The following is a 20,158-nucleotide window of genomic DNA, read 5'->3' as shown; positions in this document are numbered from 1 at the left end:
TGGCAGCAGTACAATATCTTTAAAACATGTATTATTTTCTTAAAAATAAATCTTTCTCAAATAAATCTTCACTTTCATGACTTTCACAGCACTTGTACAAAAAATGTAATGCCATAATATGATCTGTGTCGCCTACATCACTTGCACAATAAAAAATAAGCAGTGGCATCCCTACTGACAGTGAAGACTGTCCCACAGCGTGGATTGAGTTTATGTGAGGTCAGTCTGAGGGTTAAACACAGCCCACAGCCCTCGTGCGTCGAGTGTGACAGGTGTGTCGCGACACGCACTTGGACCTTCTTTCCTTTGTTTCCCCTTCTTCGCGCTTCCCGACGGGTCACGTCGATTTCTTCACCATTCCAGTAATGAGCGCCGCTCGCCATTTCCTTCATATTCACCCCGCTTCTTTTTATCCTTTTTTCTACATCTTGCGTCATGAATAAGTAAATGCGGCATTTGGTTTCTCTCAAGTTAATTATTTAAACAATAGTGATACGGGACTCACTTCTCCCCGTGCGGAATGGGAGAAAGAGCGGCGGGTTTCAGTCGGTTCCTAAGCAACGGAAGAGTACAGTCAGGCATCAGTAACATTCTAATGATGCCGCACATGAAGACAGAGAGTCGTTTGCTCGTAAAAAATGCTATCTGCTATTGTCGTCTGCAGATTCGTTTGTGAATTTCATGCATGCATTATTGAAGCCACCGAGGTGTTTTGGCTTGTTTACGCCTTCCCGACCTCTGTAAAACAGCGTTCCGCTACCAGGTGTTGCGCGGCGCCTTTCCAATTGTGTATGAGCCGAAAATAAAACTAATAGGGGCACATTCGAGTTAGTTTATCTTTAGAAATTCAATAAGGCCCGGGACTCGCAGTCAATCAATGACTGAATAAATGATTATTTGTAGACTATGGAGCCCTGTGTATAATAGGGAGTCGTATTGATTCGTTTTATCGATTCAAACCTCATCTGCATCAATAAGAAGGCGGTTAGTTAACGCCGGCCGAATATAAACAGCCAATTTTAACTCGGTTAAACTCAGTTATGCATTTGCATTTTATTTTTACAAAGCGATGAATTAGTTATGAAGAAAGAATAAAGGCGAACGGAACGCAGACAATCTCAGGAGTCAGCGGCTTAAATATCAGACTGATTCGCCTCACGGTGGGTGACACTGGCACCTGGCAGAAACCATTATTAATGACCGAGGAAATTCGCCCGCAAGCCAGGCGTTAATTATATATAGAAATAGAGGTAGCGAGTGAAAGAAAGCCGGGGTTGGGGGGGAGTGGGGGTCGGCCTCAGAGAGCGGCAAGTTCTTATGATTGGTCTCTTTTCTGATGGGATGAAAAAGCTGCGTAGTCGAATTGGCCGCCAATCCAATTGCAACACCCGCGGAGTTCTCCCGAAACATTCCCCAACTGCGTGATCAAATTTGCCCCATCATGTTCGTGAATGAAATGGCCTCGCTCTGCGTCTCGCGTTACTTCTCCAAAGAAACCAGGCAGAAATTAAAATCCGTAAGTAAATAGATGTTGATGAAAGACACTGAACAAATTGATTCGCTGAAATTAAAATGAAATTCGGCGCCTGCTTTAATCTGCTCGCGCTCCCCGTCGGCCCTTACCGTAGGAGGATCTCCTCACCCGTAAATAACATTTTCGAAGCCCGTTCCTTTTGTGCTCTCCTCGATTGGGTTTGCTTAAGGTTCCGGTTGTCAGGTGCAGAGAGGTTCCCTTTAGCGGGGACAAATGTTTTTGACAGCTCCAGGGGCTGTACGGGGCCGTCCGCTCGAAGCCGTCTGTGAGCATCGTCCGGTTGATTTATTAAAAGGCCACTTTCTGAACTCTCGTAGCTTGACCCTCTCTAAACCCCAGCAGCCTTTTACAAAAATATTCGTTTTATTGTTTGATTTATTCATTTATCCCTGGTGAGCAAATGTTTTAACCAGCTTGAATTTCCAAACAGGGTTATACACGTTTTAATTGGTAGAGACGCATAGATATAAGGGTGTGCAATTTGGATCTTGTTTATTTGATTTATTAATCTTAAAGTCGACTTTCATAAATAGGCAAGATGTGTAACAGAATTGACGTTTTAAAACTAGAGCTATCAAAAGATTAATCGCGATTAATCGCATCCAGAATGAAATGTTGTGTTTACATGATATATGTCTATGTACTGTACATATTCATTTTGTGTTTATAAACACATATACATACATGTAGGCTTTACATATTTAGGAAATATTTACTTCTATTTACAAATTATTTAAAATATCTATAAATGTTTATTCATTTTTATATTCATTTTTATGTGTTTATAAATTCAAAATGAATATGCCCAGTAGACATATATTATGTAGCACAAACTTTGATTCTGGTTGCAATTTATAACGGTAATTATTCGACAGAACTCTTTGAAACACAACACGGCTCATCTAAAAATCATTATGCTGTTATCGTACGCATGAAAACCAGATTATAATGTGAATATTGTCTGAATAGCAGAAAGTGAACTTGTTGAGCTCTGACTTAAAGGAATAGTTCACCTTCAAAATGATTTTTTTGTTCTTGTGCCGAAGAAAGAAAGTCACACAGGAAAATTTTCATTTTGAACCACTCCTTTAAGAAGCTTGATGGAGACAATGGCACCATAATGTGCATGGAAACGCAAACTATGTTGTGAGCTGAAATCTCCTAATATCTGTTTCTCTACTGCTTCATTATGGACAGTGTTTAGGGAGCCCTACACGGTTCGCGTGGCGGACCAGAGGTCCATGCGGGGCAACGTGGCCGTCTTCAAGTGCCTCATCCCCTCTGCTGTACAAGAGTACGTCAGTGTGGTGTCCTGGGAGAAGGACACTGTCTCCATTGTCCCAGGTAAGACACTTGAAGTGAATCTAACTTCTCATTTATAATCTGTTGTTTCTATGTTGGATCTGTATTGGCCAACGTATATATTTGATATATTTGATATATCTATATATATTGTATATATCATATGTCTGCACAGGAAGGCTTGTTGTATCTGCTGTTTTGTGATTGAGGTTTATTTGCTCTGTCATGAAAAGGATTGAAAGGTCTTTCTGGATTTTAAAGTTTGGTGAAGTGGATATAATACATATTATAATTCATGGGGTTGGCAACTTTTGGCTTGTATAATATATATATATATATATATATATATATATATATATATACGGTTCTCATGTGTCTCATATGTCCTTCCTAAAATTGCCTAGGAAAAATACAAATGTATAAAATTATATTAAGATATATGATAATAATGCTCAGATATTCTAGTTTTGGATATATTTGATTTGAGATGTGTAACTTTATAGGATTTATTTAATTAATATTGGCTTGTTTTTGCAAATCTGTGCTTATTTGGTGATGTTGTTGAAATTATATTTACAGTTCATGCATTTGGCGGATCCTTTTACTTACTTTGCATTCCTTGTCTACATTCATTGCTACATTTTAAATCTACCAGAAACATGTATATGTGACATTTCAGTTTTTCTTCTCAGTATAAATATCTAGGAGAAACAGTTTGAGATATGACAGGAATCTCACATGTGTTTTTTATTTCCTGTCTGTTGGAACATTTAATATCAATTACATTGTCTTGAGGTAAGTCTTCTTTACACGTATTTAGTTAAAACTGTACAGGAAAACCAAACCATTCAAAATGTGACAAAACTCAACAAAAATGCAAAGTAAAGAGCATCCATTTTATTTGTACCCACTGTTAGAAAGTCTCAGATAATTGCCTGATGAAAAAATAGCGTCTGCATTTTTCTCAGCATTGTGCAGTAGATTGCACATAGAACATGGCACTTGCAATACCAAGGTTGTGGGTTCAATTCCAGGAAAAACACATACTGATAAAATAACATTTATGACATAACTTGAATGTATTGTACCGTAAGTCACTGTGACAAAAGCTTCTGCGAAGTGCATAAATATGAATTGAAAAGATATACTCTGTTTTATTTATTGAATGCAGGGTTGAATAGTGCAGTTATAAATAGACATTATGAATATAATGTGATGCTTATAAATGGTGTTTAGTCAAAAAAAAAGGTTGCTGACCCCTGAAACAGGACTCTTTTGGGCTGCATTAAAATCCGTATGTGTGAAAAATAGTTTTTAGACTGCACGACTAGGATTTGCATTTGAGGGTGCGCTTTTGTATATTTTCCCTTATTTCATTGAGTATGAGGGGTTTTATTTCAAGGTCTAATTAAAATAAAGATGAAAATCCTCCCCGTAATTTCAGTCTGGCTCAAGTTTCTCTCACGGTCTTACATGGGAAATTTGCTTAATCAGTCTTCATTTATTTTAGCCTCTCTCAATGTCTTCCATTTTGTCTGGATTGAATAGACACGGTGAAAAAAGGGACAATTCAACAAAATGGAGTTGGATAAAGACTGTTAACATGAATAATACTCATTACACATATCTGTATGTCTTTGGTGTGCTGTTATACAATTTTTTTATTTAAGAAATCTCTATACATAATTATTAGGTTCATGTTGATGTTTGTCTTGCACATTGCAAATTTTCATTTGTTTCCCCCAGCACTGTTGCTAGACAGCTATTATCTAATTGACATAGATAAACATTTTGTGATACACTGTAACTGTGAAACAATTTCTGTAATGTGTGTTTACTTGTGCAGTGCAAATGCACACAAATTATTTTTGTCTTGTTAGATTTTTTCATAAATTTGTATTTAAGAATTACCACACTAAATTCTCATAGATTTATTCTTAAAACAAACTCACAGTAATGCAGGAGCAAGAAACTGTCCACCGGATCAAGAACACAAACTTAATTGAAGATGTTTCTCTTAAAGAGTACATAAGATGTGATCATGAAAATTACATTCTAATTTAAGTTGTAAATCCGAAGGTGAATGGATAACAAAGTTATTTGCTTGGAAAAAAGTAAATCAACTCTGAATCACGCAAACGAGTCGTCCCTTGTCTGATTCGAATTTACGTCACTACATATAGTCCCCGCCTATGTTTTAATGGGACTGCCCGGGAAAAATTCACTCTTCTCCCTCAAACACTGTGAGCCTCGTGAGCCTCATTCACCAACAGGATTTTTGATGACATCAGACTAGGCTAGTTGAAATTAGGGGATTAGACTGATGAATTGCGCAATGAACCATTTGACAGTCAGTCAAGAAGTAAGGTTTATTATTTACGAAATAATAGTGTTTTTACACCTTCTCTGTACGTAAAATTGTTGTTGGATACTCCATAAACCAGAATAGGACCTTAAATATCCCTAGTTATGTCTTTAATACAATTTCTGTTACCTAACAAAATGCTGTTTATCAGATACCTTTATATTGTGTTAAAGGCATAACGTACCCATAAATAAAAATATCAATATTAACTATTTACTCTTACATCATTCCAAACCAGTGTGACTTGAATGCTTTGAAGAATGTTGGTAACCAAACAACATTGACCCCTCCATTGACTTCCATTGTATGAACATAAATCCACTGAGCCATTTCTCAAAATATCTTCTTTTTGTGTTCCACAGGTCATATAAAGGTTTGAAATGACATGAGGGTATGTTAATGTTGTCATAATTAATATTTGAGATAAAACCCCGACCTCTAATACACAGACTTAGAAAATTACTTTGCAGTGTCTTAGGAGTGTAATAAATCCAGTCTAATGTGGACAAGTGATTTCCCACTTTATCAAATTGACTCTATAGACAGCGAAGTGATTCTGCCAAGAGTCTGTTGTGTGCCAGCGTTCAAACAAGGTATCGGTTTCCCCGTGCAACGGACTTCCTACCCCAAGTAGCACTGTGTGTGCTTCCGCAGCGTCTGTGTGAACCCTGGCCCTTCAGTTGATTGGAAAATCAATAGGTGCTGCTTACAGCGGCCAAGTCAGATGGAATCAGTGAGTTGATTCTCTCTCCGCTCGGTAAGTTCATCTTTCTCAATGGAGGCGCGCGTCTCCCTGCCCTTCACGCAGGACCGCGCATTGATCTGCTTTGGCCTCCGTGTCAATGTTTATCAGTATAAGGGGGCCGGAGGTTTCCAGCACGTATTGATCTATTATGGGCTCCCCTTTCTCTTGTCACTGATGCCTATGTGTAAGTGGTCAACCGAGGGGATTGTGGGAAAATATCCACAGGGATAATCTTGTGTGTTTGCCAGTGGCGTCGTCCGTTGTGTGGCGTTGTCGCTTCTTGCTTAATTGATTAACGGGTCGCTTTAATGGATTAACAGAAGGTCACACTTCCATCTCTCGTAAACCGACTCTGACACTCTTTGCTTAAAGATTAGCCAGCGCATCAATCGAGTTTCAAAGACACACAACAAATTCTAATTATCCACTTCCTCATGACTAAAACTAACATTTTGGCCTGCTGGCTTTATCTTGACTCTCAACTTGTAGAGCAAGACACAAACAACGTTACCGTAATAGGTTTGATCCACTTAGGGGGGTATCATGGTACAGTGATGACATCATATGGTAATACCATAGTATTTTATATGTGATGTTGGCTGTGTATGTGGGAGGGCCGGACTGTGTGTGTAAGCTGATTTCTGCTTTGTGACTCATGTATAAGATGGAGAGATGTGTAAGAGGATCAGGAAGAGCTGTGAAGAGTTAAAGCAGGATTTACTGGTTAAATTACACAGCCTATCATTAGTCCATCATTGTTTTAAATAAGAGCCCCTTATGCTGGATTCTCACCAAACGTGAACAATTGCGTTCCATACTCTTTAGTACTCGCTGGAAAAGTTCGTTACTCTTGTGTGAGTGATGCGACCTGACAAATATTTTCAACTGATTCGCTTCTTGGGCCATTCAAATGGTACGTGGTGAGCTATGAATTGCCGCCCGGCAGCCGCCTTTCAGCCGATGTGGCTGCCGCTGCCGTTCACAAAAAGATCAAATATTTTCATCTTCAGCTCCGCCTGCTGCAAAGAGCCATGCCCGTGGAAGTGGCAGGATTTTGGATGCACGAGGACCGCTTGCGCACAACCTCCACTCCGCACACTAAGCAGGCCGTGTTTTGCCGCTTACCACATGTTTTCCTTTGAAAATAAATGGACAAACGTGACTGCTGCGTACCGTGTGAATCCACCATTATTCATAACGCCTGTAGCAAGTTGGCGTCTTTATGCGTCTTTGCATTGACTTTTTTATGTAATTTACAAGCGCAAATCGCTCAATTCGCGTTCGGTGTGAACCCAACCCGAATATGTTATTGCCCCCCCTACAGTCGAGCCAGACTAGTACCAGGCCTTTGTGAAACAACCCAAGGGACATAGGGACCCAAAAACAGTGAAAATGGTTCAAAAAATGCAGAGGACAGAGACGAAGTGATTATACAAGGTTTTGTTTTTATTGCGCAGCTAAACGTTGCACCATTGAAAAAAATACTATTGGAAAAAAACAGTTATGCAAATAGTCATGTGATCTCGGTTTGTGTCTACTGTAATGTAATCGATAGTGTAACGAAGTTTACATCATTGACCACCAACGCTTTACAATGACGTTGAAGTAATGACTCACAGTAACCAAAATATTTGTCTGCTTACATGGAAGATGCAAATGTATGTTTCCGATACATATCTGATTTATATCCGCATACAGTATGTTAAATAAGAGATGAGACCTAAAACAGATCTGAGAAGATTCAAATCCACATGCTTTTTTTCCTAATTTCACATGGGATTAAAAATAGGCATTGGGTCACTTGGACCATGTAGTGTAAAAAGTCCAGAAGTGTTATTCTGTAGTTTATGCACGCACATGTGTGGCTGAATTTAGGCAGTCTGCATCCACATCAATGCTTTTCCAGTTTGATGTTCACTTATTTTCCTCCAAATCCATTTTTTAATCCCCCCTCCCCCATTGATGATACCAGGATGGGTCTCATAACTGCCAGGCCTTGCCCCGCCTGACTTTAATGAAATGCAAAAAAATCTAAATTATTGATCTAAAATGGAAAAGAAATAAAGAAATAAGCACGTCAGCATGTGCGATGTGGAATCATTATGCTGATCAGACTATTTATATGAAGGGCGAGGAAAAACTGCATCCTGTTTGCAGTAAATCTTAAAAAGTGAATGTGTGTGTGTGTGGTTCATCTTCATCTTTGACACTTCAAGGTAAACCATACAAGTAAAAAAACACATTTTGACTGTTTGCTGATGTTATAAAATAATAAAATGCTTTTATTTGTAAAATAGAGTAATTTTTTGTCAACAATTTTTCCTCTTTCCTCGTATTAAGCAGTCAGACTCAACATATTTTTAAATGTCATTTATTTGTCCTCTTAATTCCTTTTTGCTTCATCCTCCTGTCCTCGACCTCACTATTTCGTACATATACGCTACGTTGCATACACTATTAAACAATATACAGATGACAGTAACTGAGTTTGAGCTGGTCAAGGCAGGAATGTGGCCACACTAAAGCGCTCTTGTGTGTTTAACATGTCAATGTTTGACTACCTGATTAATCCAGGAGTGTTGCGCATGGATACATCCACAAGCTGTGAGATCATTGACCCTTCGCAACCAGTTTGATTGACAGGCGATCTGACCAATCATAACGACAATATTATGTGCCCTGTTACTGACCGCCATTTTGTCCGACAAACAAACCAGTGCGACAACCTGCCGTTGTACAACTTTGGTGCTTAATGTGAAAAAAGAACTTTTAAATTATTGTATTAATCCACAGAGAGATATTTACAAAGCTTTAATGAACGTTCACACTATAATGATAAACAACAACTTAGTCTAAGGTATTGTTTGAATCATTACGCGAATTGCAGACAGAAGCTTCTGGAAGGTGATGTTTTTAGGCACGATATAATACTCATTGATATATTAATATTACTTGCATATATTACATGCATGAGCAAGCTGGCATGACATGCTTGTGACCAGCGCATGTTCAGAGCGCAGCATTTGCAGTGTCGAAGAAAGACGTTTTCAGCAATGAAGTAATAAAGCAACAGCTGTACTGTGTTTGTTGTATTTAACGCAATAAAGGTAAAGACACTGATGGATTGTTATTCTTTTCTGTACTGAACTAAAATGTTAAAGTTTACTTTCGTTTTTGCAATGGAGGATCACGGCCAATCGAAACTCTACCCAAAGTTACTCTCTCTCTAAAATTGTCATTACTACAATATAAATACTTAATACACCACATTCAGGTTAGCTATATGCATCCATTTGTGTGAGAGTAGTTGCCTACTGCATCATGCGAGTTTAGAATTAATGTAACTCGTCTGCCGGTGTGGATGCAAATATAGGTATTATTATTGTTACAGTTATCTCAAATCCAGGATGTATCCTCGATTGCATATTGCAGACCTTTCTATCTGAGGTCAGTGTCATTTTTCTAGGAGTTCTTCACTATTTCCCCAGGGAGTACAAAAGTGTACACTGGGAGCGCATGCTGAGACCAAAATCTTGTCAGACATATCAACAGAAATGAAGGGGGGCGGGGTTTTGCGAAGGGTTTGCTTAAAAATCTGCTGGTTTAAAATATACATAAAGTACATGTTTCTTTGAAATCCTCTTGGTGATCTTAGAGAGATTGTTTTAAATGTATACACCAGTGTGTGTGTGTGTATTCATGAGTTTCCATCAGGCAGTTTGCTCAGATTATTCTCCTCCTCGTCTATAAACCCAAAACAGTGTGAGTTTTATCTTATCTCCATGGCAACGAGTATGAAACGACGGTCGGAATGAGGAAGGTGTGAGGATGCATCGCAGTGTGAATTTTTTTTTATTAGCGTACCACCATGGCGCCACACACACACTCAGACATACAGTCCAGTGCTTTCACAGTTATGAGCATGCCACAAACACATTCAGAGCGGCTGACAGATTTCCTGCTGCGAGGGGCATAAACTCCAACCTGGACAGACTTCCCTGAACCAAACACTTCTACGGAGAAAGCTCAGAGAAAGGAAACTCAATAAGACAGTGGGATTTTGAACAGAAAGTTAGTAGATCTGTTTTACGTTAGCCACAGAGAGTAAGAGTGGACTGTTTCTGGTAGAGAAGTTAAACACTAACAGAAGTTAAGGTTTAAATAAGTGCATACATTGATTTATGTTGGCATACACAACATGTCTTAAAGGGATAGTTGACTCGAAAATAAAAATTCATATATTTACCCCCAATGTTGTTCAAAACTCTTTGTGTTGTGGAGCACAAAAGAAGAAATTTAGAAAAATCTCGGTGGTTTTGTCTATACAATGAAAGTCAATGGAGGCCAATGTTTTTTGGTTACCAACATTCTCCAAGATATCTTCTTTTGTGTTCTGCAGAGGAATAAAAGTTGTACAGGTTTAGAATAACACGAGGATGTACAAATGATGAAAGAATTTATAAGTCTATTTTAGATAGTAATTTTATATTGATTATTAATCAGCCAATTATGTTCCATAGAAGAATGCACATGCTGATCCTGTTATACTGTTAAAGTGAATGGAGACTGGAGCTGTCAAGCTCTGAAAATGACATTAAAGCACAATTAAAATGGCCCATATGCTAAAGTCTTCTGTAGCCAAATAATCTTTCTGCAAGGAAAATAAACTTAGGTATTGTCCTTTTGGAGCTTGACGTCCCCAGTCCCCATTCACTTTCATTGTATGCAGAAATGTAAAATCTGAACCGCAATCAACTTAAAATAAAAAAGCACAGTATTAAGCAGATACATCAAAATCTGTCCTATCTTTCCCAGATAAGGATTTATCAATTCATCTGACTGTGCAATTTTTTAAAGAAATGTCAATCTGATGTCATTTGACTTCAACCCATGTAAAAATAATACGAATGCAATTTTATTTTTCAAGCAGATATGGCAAATAGAGGCAAAAGTCACTGATAGCAGCTTTAACAGTTAGTAGTTACTCATCCGCCAGCTCACATTGTAGTGAATAATCATTTCCAGAGGAACCTGCTAATTTTAGGTATCACATCCCTCGGCCCTTCTGTATCCCTGCATATCATTCGCATTTGTGTGTGCGTGCATGTAAAAAAGAAAATTGCGACAGGACATAAAGGCCAAACTGTAAATGTGCTACGGGGGCACGACACGACACGGTCATGTCCTAACATGCCCCTCACACATCACGAGTTACAACATAACACACACTCATGAATTATGGAATAGCTTTATACAAATTGTTCTTTAAAGTGAGGCTGAGGATAAGTCAATTGTCTGAGCTGCGGATGGAGTGTATGGCTTTTTATTTGGAGGTGCTGAAGGAGAGTTTGATGGATGAGGGAAGAGATAGGCTAACTGAAGTCCAGTGGGGACTCTCCTCGCTGAGGAGGAATTTCACTACGATGATGTGACGGGACGTTTCTGTCCGGCAGTGCATTTCTGCAGTCACATGTATATATTTTTTGTCCGTTTGTTGCTTTTGACAGGGATAGCACGGTATATGTTTTCCTTTAAAAATTGCAGGAAATACCACGGGAGATTATTTTTTGTGTCTTAATGTGCAAGCTATATGGTGTCCCTACATTCTTTTGGCAAATGAAAAAGCGATTACTAATTATTTACTTGCAATGCAGCATATCTGAGTGAATGGAATTGTGATTAAATGAATGAATAAATAACAGATGTTTACAGTAATGATCTAAAAATTGGTCGATGTAAACATAAATATTTTGGGAGAAATAATCCCATAGTTTATCTGGAAGTGAGAAAGTGTTTCTCTGTAAACCTAAAACGCATCAATGAATGGCAGAGAGAGTCAGCTGATCCCGCCCAGCCCTCGGTCTGTTACACACAGCCATTTTCTTCCAATCTGCATATTTAGACCCCAGAATCTCCGCAGCACACACACAGAGGTGAAGATGGAGAGCTGCTTTGTGAGCGTGAGTAATCAGTGCTCTCTTTAGTGAAGCGTGCCTCCACTCCAGCTGCTCCCCCGACCAACCTCCCCATCTTCTCTTTCTCTCTTTTTCCGAGATTTACAGAAAGATTGACAATATTCCTAGAGAAAGTGGCACAACAAAAATAAAGAAGGAAGGGACAGAGTAGAAGAAAGAGTGGCAGGTGCTGAATTATGCAGAGAGTGAGAGCCGTGATGGAGATGGACAGAGAAAGAAAGAGAGAAAGAGGTGTGTGTGTGCTTTTAAGTCTCAGTGTCGCCATGACCCCCGGGGGAAGGAAGGGTTGAAACTGATGGTTTTGTTTCCGCCCGCTAAAGACACCCTGCCCGCCCCTTATTTATTTATCCCTGTCTCAGTATCTCCATTTAAGTGCAAGGTGCTAAAGGGAAGGAGGTGTAGAGGCATCCTACCTGCTGTGAGCGTGTGTGTGTGTGCCGGGCAAGATGAGGGAAATGAAGGCGTTTATTTATTGATGTATGTTTACGGGTGGCAGCGGTGGTGGTGGGTTTGAGCGGAGGGCTGGAGGATCGGCTTGTTTATTCACGGCGGTGTTTTTGGATGTTTTACAGGGAGAGCAGGTGCAAAGCATCGTTGCCTGCTTAAGAAGGGACACGGCCGAGAGAGAGAGAGAGAGAGAGAGAGAAATAAATATATAAATACAGAGAGTTAGCTAAACATTAAACATTCAGATCAGGATCTCTGTTGAAGGGATGGATGGATGTTAAGGTATTGGGATTGAACTGCATTTTATAATCTCATGTGATGGATAGACGGATAGATAGATGGATAGATGTATTGATAAGATGGATGGATACAAATAGATGTATTGATGGATGGATGGATGGCTGAATGTATTGATGGATGTATTGATGATGGATAGATATGGATAAATGTATTGATAGATGGATGGACATATAGACAGACAGACAGACAGACAGACAGATGCAATGATAGTTGGATGGATGGAAAGGTACGGATAGATACAGAAAGATACAGATAGATGTATTGATAGATGGACAGATAAGGGTGGATGTATTGATACATGGATAGATGAGGACGAATGTATTGATACATGGATAATGATAGATAGATAGATAGATAGATAGATAGATAGATAGATGGATGGATGGATGGATGGATGGATGGATGGATGGATGGATGGATGGATGGATGGATGGATGGATGGATGGATGGATAGATGGATAGATGGATAGATGGATAGATGGATGGATAGATGATAGATACTGATAGATGGATGAATGGAGGGAAGGAAGGATGGAGGGAATAATGGATGGATAGATACAGATAGATGTATTGATAGATGGATAGATAAGAATAGATACAGATAGATGGTTTTAGAGATAGATGGATGGATGGATGGATTGATACAGATAGATAGATAGATAGATAGATAGATAGATAGATAGATAGATAGATAGATAGATAGATGGATGGATGGATGGATGGATGGATGGATGGATGGATGGATGGATGGATGGATGGATGGATGGATGGATGGATGGATGGATGGATGGATGGATGGATACAGATAGATAGATAGATAGATGGATGGATGGATGGATGGATGGATGGATACAGATAGATAGATAGATGGATGGATGAATGGATGGATGGATGGATGGATACAGATAGATAGATGGATGGATGGATGGATGGATACAGATAGATAGATACAGATAGATAGATGGATGGATGGATGGATGGATGGATGGATGGATGGATATAGATAGATAGATAGATAGATAGATAGATAGATAGATAGATAGATAGATAGATAGATAGATAGATACAGATAGATAGATAGATACAGATAGATAGATACAGATAGATAGATACAGATAGATAGATAGATAGATAGATAGATATGGATGGACTGATCGATAGATACGGATAGATGTATTGATAGATAGATAAGTAGGTAGGTAGTTCTTATGTTTAGAGAAAGATGGCGCAGAAGAGAGAGAAAGAGAGAGATGTGGATGGAGAGATAGGAAGGCAGGAAGCAGTGCTGTACGAGAGGAGAATTTCAATGGCACTCCAATCATGCAGCCAGGCTCGTTAGCCCAGAGAACATTTGCATAGAGCCTCTGTGAATTCATTTGGCTCTACCCAGAGAAGATGGCTTCCTCTCTACATGCTTAGTTATGCAGCAAACCCCAGACTGCGCTATTCACGCTCCGCTCGTGTGCATGTGCTGTCGTTTTGTCAACCTAGCAAATATATGTACGTTCGTGAATAATATTTCCAAGAATTTGTACGATTTTTATGCTGGATCTAAATATAGAGGTTTCTCACAACAGTGGAAGAATAACTGCAAACAGGCGGATTATAATCAGACATTATGCAACCTATTTGACCAACAGAATAACCGCCCTTGATGTTAACCAGGATTAGTGTGTGTTGCTGAAAAGGTGTCAGTCCGGTTCACACTTGGAAATGTGTGGGCCACACAAGTGTGGAAGTGGAGATGTGACACGAAATGCGGTGGATGTGTTATTTGAATTATTCCACGAGTCCCTGAACAGAGATTAATGCTGTTTGACTGCAGTGATGATGACTTTGTGTTTGTGTGCGTGCGTGTGTGTGAGATCAGGAACTGACATTGGCATGGAGTGACAGATTTCCCTGGGGTCAGAAAATGATTCCATGAAAGAGTCTGTGTGTGTGCTTACATACATTTTATTCTGTGGAAAACTGCAACAAATCTTAATGACAAATTGTCCTTTTAACATCAGAATAAGATGTGTGATTATGGTAAGCATCATTTTACTCCCAGGACTGCCAAATAAAATTGTCATAAAATAAATCAAATATTAAGGGGTGCAAGAGTACATGTATGGATACATTATGGCTGTCACGATATGATGTTCACTACACTGTTACAGTGGCCAAAATAATTTATGATATAGATATTATATTATCTACAGATATTTTTAAATAAAGGTCACTTTTTTCATTTAGTTTATTTGGGTTTTTTTGTGAATTTTGGTTTGTATCTATTGACGCTCTTAAGGCAAAACGATACAGTAATTAGGTGCTGAGTTATTCACATCATCGTATTAACACAATGGTAGTTATCATATTTTTTAAATCACGATTGTTGTCAATGACCATGTATTGCGACGTTGTCTCTCAACAATTTTTTAAGGTATCGATAAACTGGTCAAGAGAATTGACATACAGTATGAATACCTTAATACCTCCTGATGTCGGATGTAAATTACACTAAACATTTTTAGCGATCTTTAAAGCGACTGAGGTATGAATATAACAAAATGGAATTCAGGTTTGTTGAAACACGTTGCTTCTGAATTGACGCTGTGTCAAAATATGAAGCAAGACTCTAAAACATATTGAATAGAAACATCTGTTTGTCAGTTTTTGTTTTTACTTCTACAGTAGCAGACCAAAATTTTGCATGTAGCATACGATAACATGTTCTGTATAAATGCACCACAACATCTACCTTTCTCTTCTTAGCAACTAGATATACTGTATCTACATATTCTTTAATTGACATATTATGTTATTAGTTACATACAATTTGTATGAATTGTCTTTATTGTATACAAGAAAAAAATTTGATGCCTACTCTCTCTTTTTTTCTCTCCCACTCACTTTCTTTGTGGAGGTATGATTGAGTACTGGTGGGGGAGATGGCTTCTCAATGCGTCATTAATGGCTAATCAATGTCCTCTGTGTTATATAGTGAGCGTCCTGGGACTCCCTCAAGTCTTTAATCTGGACATCATCTCACTGGCCTCCCAGAATGCCTGCACACACACACTTTTATGCATTTACGGGGGATCAATGTTTCAGGGAAAAGTGGAGTCAGTATCTGTAATGCATTTTGCACTTGCTTTATAGCTGCGTAATTTGCAATTTGTGCATCATTGCTTTCTAAGACATAGACGTTGACTCTAGCAATTGTTTAAAGTGATAGTTCACCCAAAAATGAAAGTTTTGTCATCATCTCACCCTTATGTTGTCCTTAAGACCTTCTTTTTTATTTGAATCATGAAGTAATTTTGACCGATGTTGGCAGTTTTTCTATTTAGTCACTATTGACTATAATTCTTCTATATTCTAATTTAATAACTAACCCTTTTAAGATCCAGTGTATGAAATGTAGCGAAATCTAGTGGTGAGGTTGCGAATTGCAACCAACAGCTCATTTCATCCCTCCCTTTTGAAGCACTATGGTGGCTGACAAAGCACTAAGATGTCATCACATTTTCGTTTCTTTGCCGAAGGAGATAACGTATTTACGAAACGTCCTGTGTAGAGCAGTTTGTCCATTTCGGGCTACTGTAGAAACAACATGACGAATTCCAAGTAAGTTGACCTGCAGTGGGTGTGGATAGACATAGATAATTCTAAGGTAATATAAACACAAAATCTTTTCTTATGTAAGGTCTTACACACTTCTGAACACATAGTTATGTATATTATAGTGCATTTCTGTCAACAGATCCTCCAAAAAATTACACATAGGACCTTTCAGAGAGTGTACGACTTTCTTTTATTTTCTTCAGTTGAATAGGTTTCAGCACAGCTTCCTGTCTGTTTCAGAAAAGTGTCTTTTAACCCGTCTCCCTCTGAGTGTAGTTATTTATGAATTAAGAGTGTGTTTCTGAGTGAGTAAATACATGTTTGTAGCTCCCCTCTCGAGTTCCACCTCCTCAGGCTCTCCCTTCCTTCCACTCGATATTTATCCTTTGTTTCTGGCTCTTCACAGCGTTTCAGTTGCACCTGACCCCCCTCTCCTATTCAGGATCGTTATTTCTCTCCTCGTGCTCATCTAACTAGCTTCCCCATCCATCTCTCTTCTCTCACCCCTTCCACCTGCCCTCTCTCTCTCCATGTCCCTGCTGAAGTATTAGACAGTATGCCTTTCTCTGCTCTTTGCCGAAGTCTGATTTCTTTGGTCCGGTGTCCACTCTTTTGTTATTTTTTTATTTTGCCCTTTATGTTTTCTTTTTGAATCTTGTGAGAGGAATATTGACTCATAGACTGAAAAACATTGACTTTTGTGTCTTGACAGCTCGCTTATACCTTTAGGGATGTTTTCGTTTTAGCTTTTGGCTTATGTGGTTATTATGTTGAGCTTGGTTTCGGATTCTGTGATGTTTTATAGAGATGCACTGATGCAAAATTTCTCCACCGATACGATGGGCGATATACTGTATGTCAATACCGATAATGATTCTTAACCTTTTTAATCATATAATGACTATTCATAATGAACATCAAACGTATGATGTTTCTTTTTATATTTTATACACAGATCACAAATTCATTACATTTCCTTGTCCGCTTTAGATTTATATATTGGCCCTGATCATCAGCTGTTTTTAAAAAAAATGTATCGTCCGATATCGATTATTGGCCGATATATCGGTGCATCTCTAATTGTAAACAGGATCCACATCTCGTGTCTCATCTCACAATTATACAAGATCCCTTATTTGTAAGAATTGGTACAATCTTATTTGTACATTTTGCTGTAAAATAGTCAGATTGGATTCTTTAAAAAGTTTTGTAAAATGCCTCCCTGTTGTCACGGAATCAGTAAGTATATTACATAGTGGCTAATTCATATGAATTCATACAATATGAATCGTAGGATTATTAGAAAAAAGCAAAACAGACCCCTTAAACTTAACCGTCACGGGTTATGAAAGCATATCGTACAAAGCATCTGAATAAAATCATACGAATTTTACTCGACATAGCAACTTCGTAAAATTTTAATTCCTGTAAGATTGTGTTGAAAATGCCTGTGATTGTACACTGAAATGCAAACCATTCAAAACCCCCCAACACACATGAGAGAGGTGTCTTAGTCCTGTCATTAACACACAACGTCACATTGTTCTCAACATGTCTACATTCATGTAGCTGTCTCTCCAGCTGTCTGCTTGGTTAGGCAGGTATAAGTGAAAACACAAGACAAGGAAGCTTTCGAAGCCTGAAGATTCCAGAAGAGGAACACGATGGAGGGTGGAGGGGGTGGAGAAAAGAAAAAAGCAGGCATGTAATTTGAATCTCATATACATTTCAGTTGAATACCAGCCTAGCCTTGATACAAATCCTCTAGAGACCACCCCAATCCCCCCCTTCACCTCCTCAAACGCGTACGCAGGCACTCAAACACATCTCTTCTGCAGTCACCGTACCTTTAATACAAGGCCTAGGGTATCCGAGCATGACCGTCTGCCATGCACGACAAACACACAAAACACATACACACGTTCTGTACACCAACTGGTGTGGAGTTAGTCTTTGAGCGTGCATGGGAACAGATTGTTCTTGATGCAATTGCTGAGCACTTGAACGTTCACGGTCCTGCTAACATTAAGTGACAAAACATGCAAGATGGATGACCAAGTTTACATACACTCACAATTTTATATGTATTTATATATATTTATATACATTTTCTTTGTATATGCACATTTTGTATGTAACATAAGTATTACAAAAGCAGTCCACATGTTCACATCAACTCGCTCAGTCCAAGAAGAAAGTAGGGTCTCTCTAAATCTGTAAGTGACTGAATCCATTCACATAGGGTCCTTCTTCAAAACCTTTGTTTACAGACAATATTCTCAAGACATTTTGCTGCTTGTCTCGTGTACACCTGGGTGGTATGTACGTCGCTTTTTTCCTTTTAATTCAAGATCTCAAGAATGTATTATTCCATTACATTTCCTGATTTGTTAGCTTTTACCAAGTTGCAGGTTTTGAGACAGCATATTTTAGATTTAAAAGTGCACAGGAGCTATATTTGACACTTCTCTCCTTCACACTGTTGTCAACGAAATTATAAAATGGCCATAAAAAACATTACTTAAAATAACATCTCCTTGACAGACAGCCAAACAAGTGTGTGTGAGACAACAACACCCCTTCACCTTTCAGATTATTCAGCTCTACGAGATTTGTTCGCTTCAAAGGTTTGTTCAAAGCGTCAGTCATTCACGAACGAATCATTCCTCTTCTTCTTTCACCTCGTGACCTTTTTGGTCTCTGTTGTTGGCATCCATCTCAGTTTGTTTTTATGCCTGTGGACACTGTGCTTTCTGTCTCTTCCCCTCACATTCTCTCTCTCTCTCTCTCTCTGAATGACAAGAGATTGCCTTGTTTATTTGAGAGGAAAGCAAACTCGCATTCATGCTGTTTTGCATCTCTTCGGTCACACTTTCTGAGACTCCGTGTAGTTGGTATGTTTGTGATATTTCGACTTGATTTAGGGGTCTGTGAAGCCCAAATACCTCCAAGACCAATGTGTCTAAACTAATACTGTCCACATTAAAGCATACAGCTCTATACTCTGACTTCATGTCAACAATTGTGTTTTTATTTCTCTTGTGGCTTTTAGAAGTAACATCTGAGACATCTTGAGTCGAGACTCAAATTAAAGATGACTGAGAACTTCATTACCTGTCTGGAGCTCTGAAAGCGCGACCTCCAAGCAATAAAATTACAGCTCCGATTGTTTGTATGGAAAAGCGTTCATGCAGATTGTAGCGTGAATGAGTGTTTGCTTGTGGGTGGAGACTCGCAGAGGTACAAGTGTATATTTATCCGGTAGAGTGCGCGTTCTGTTCTCATGCTGTTTTATTTCCTGACCCGACCCACGTCTACTTATTGATGTGAATCACTGTGTCTTTCTCTCGTTCAGTATTTCTCCATCGATTCCTTCTTTTCTCTTGGTTTTAGGTTGGGAATGAGTTTTATTGATGTGACAGGATTCGTGCAGCACGCTTGGAGCTCCTTAAGTTTTACCTCCAGCTGTTTCTCACCCTTTATCGTCATCCATTTCTTCATCCATCCATTACTCTAGTCTTTCCAGTCCACCTATCTTCGGTCTTCTCTTTCGGTCCCTTTGGCCTTCAACAAGGGAGCGTGTTTATGTGTGTGGTCTACGTCAGCTGCGGCTTCAATTACAATTCATCTCCATTAACCTAATTTGGTCTTTGTGAGAGAGTGTTGGTGTGGTTTAGTGTGAGTCTGGTTTCTGCTCCTCTAACCCTTCTTGCTTTTTTGTTGCCGGTTTGCGTTAACATTGACTGTAGAGTTTCTAATCCAAGGGAAATAAGGTGAATGAGAGAATGTGAGGGAGAGAGAGAGATGTGGGCAATGGGGTAAAAAAACAGCCCTAGGTTGTGCCAGATGGCAGACCCCCACCTACACACACTCAATTTTTT

At 38.9% G+C, this 20,158-nt stretch overlaps 1 protein-coding gene across 4 annotated transcripts in view; it reads left to right on the top strand.

Moving 5' to 3' along the window:
- The window catches only part of LOC130428548 (cell adhesion molecule DSCAML1), a 115,187-nt gene that overhangs the window by 14,925 nt on the left and 80,104 nt on the right, over positions 1–20,158 (top strand). For all 4 annotated transcript variants that reach the window (XM_056756673.1, XM_056756676.1, XM_056756675.1 and 1 more), the window contains exon 3: positions 2,732–2,878. In XM_056756673.1, coding sequence (XP_056612651.1) covers positions 2,732–2,878 — 147 coding nt within the window. The remainder of the gene's footprint in view (positions 1–2,731; positions 2,879–20,158) is intronic.

The sequence above is a fragment of the Triplophysa dalaica genome, chromosome 9 (genome assembly GCF_015846415.1).
Source record: "Triplophysa dalaica isolate WHDGS20190420 chromosome 9, ASM1584641v1, whole genome shotgun sequence".
Taxonomy (NCBI): Eukaryota; Metazoa; Chordata; class Actinopteri; order Cypriniformes; family Nemacheilidae; genus Triplophysa; species Triplophysa dalaica.
The sequence above is the reverse complement of the archived record's forward strand: the minus strand, read 5'-3'. Positions and strand labels throughout refer to the sequence as shown.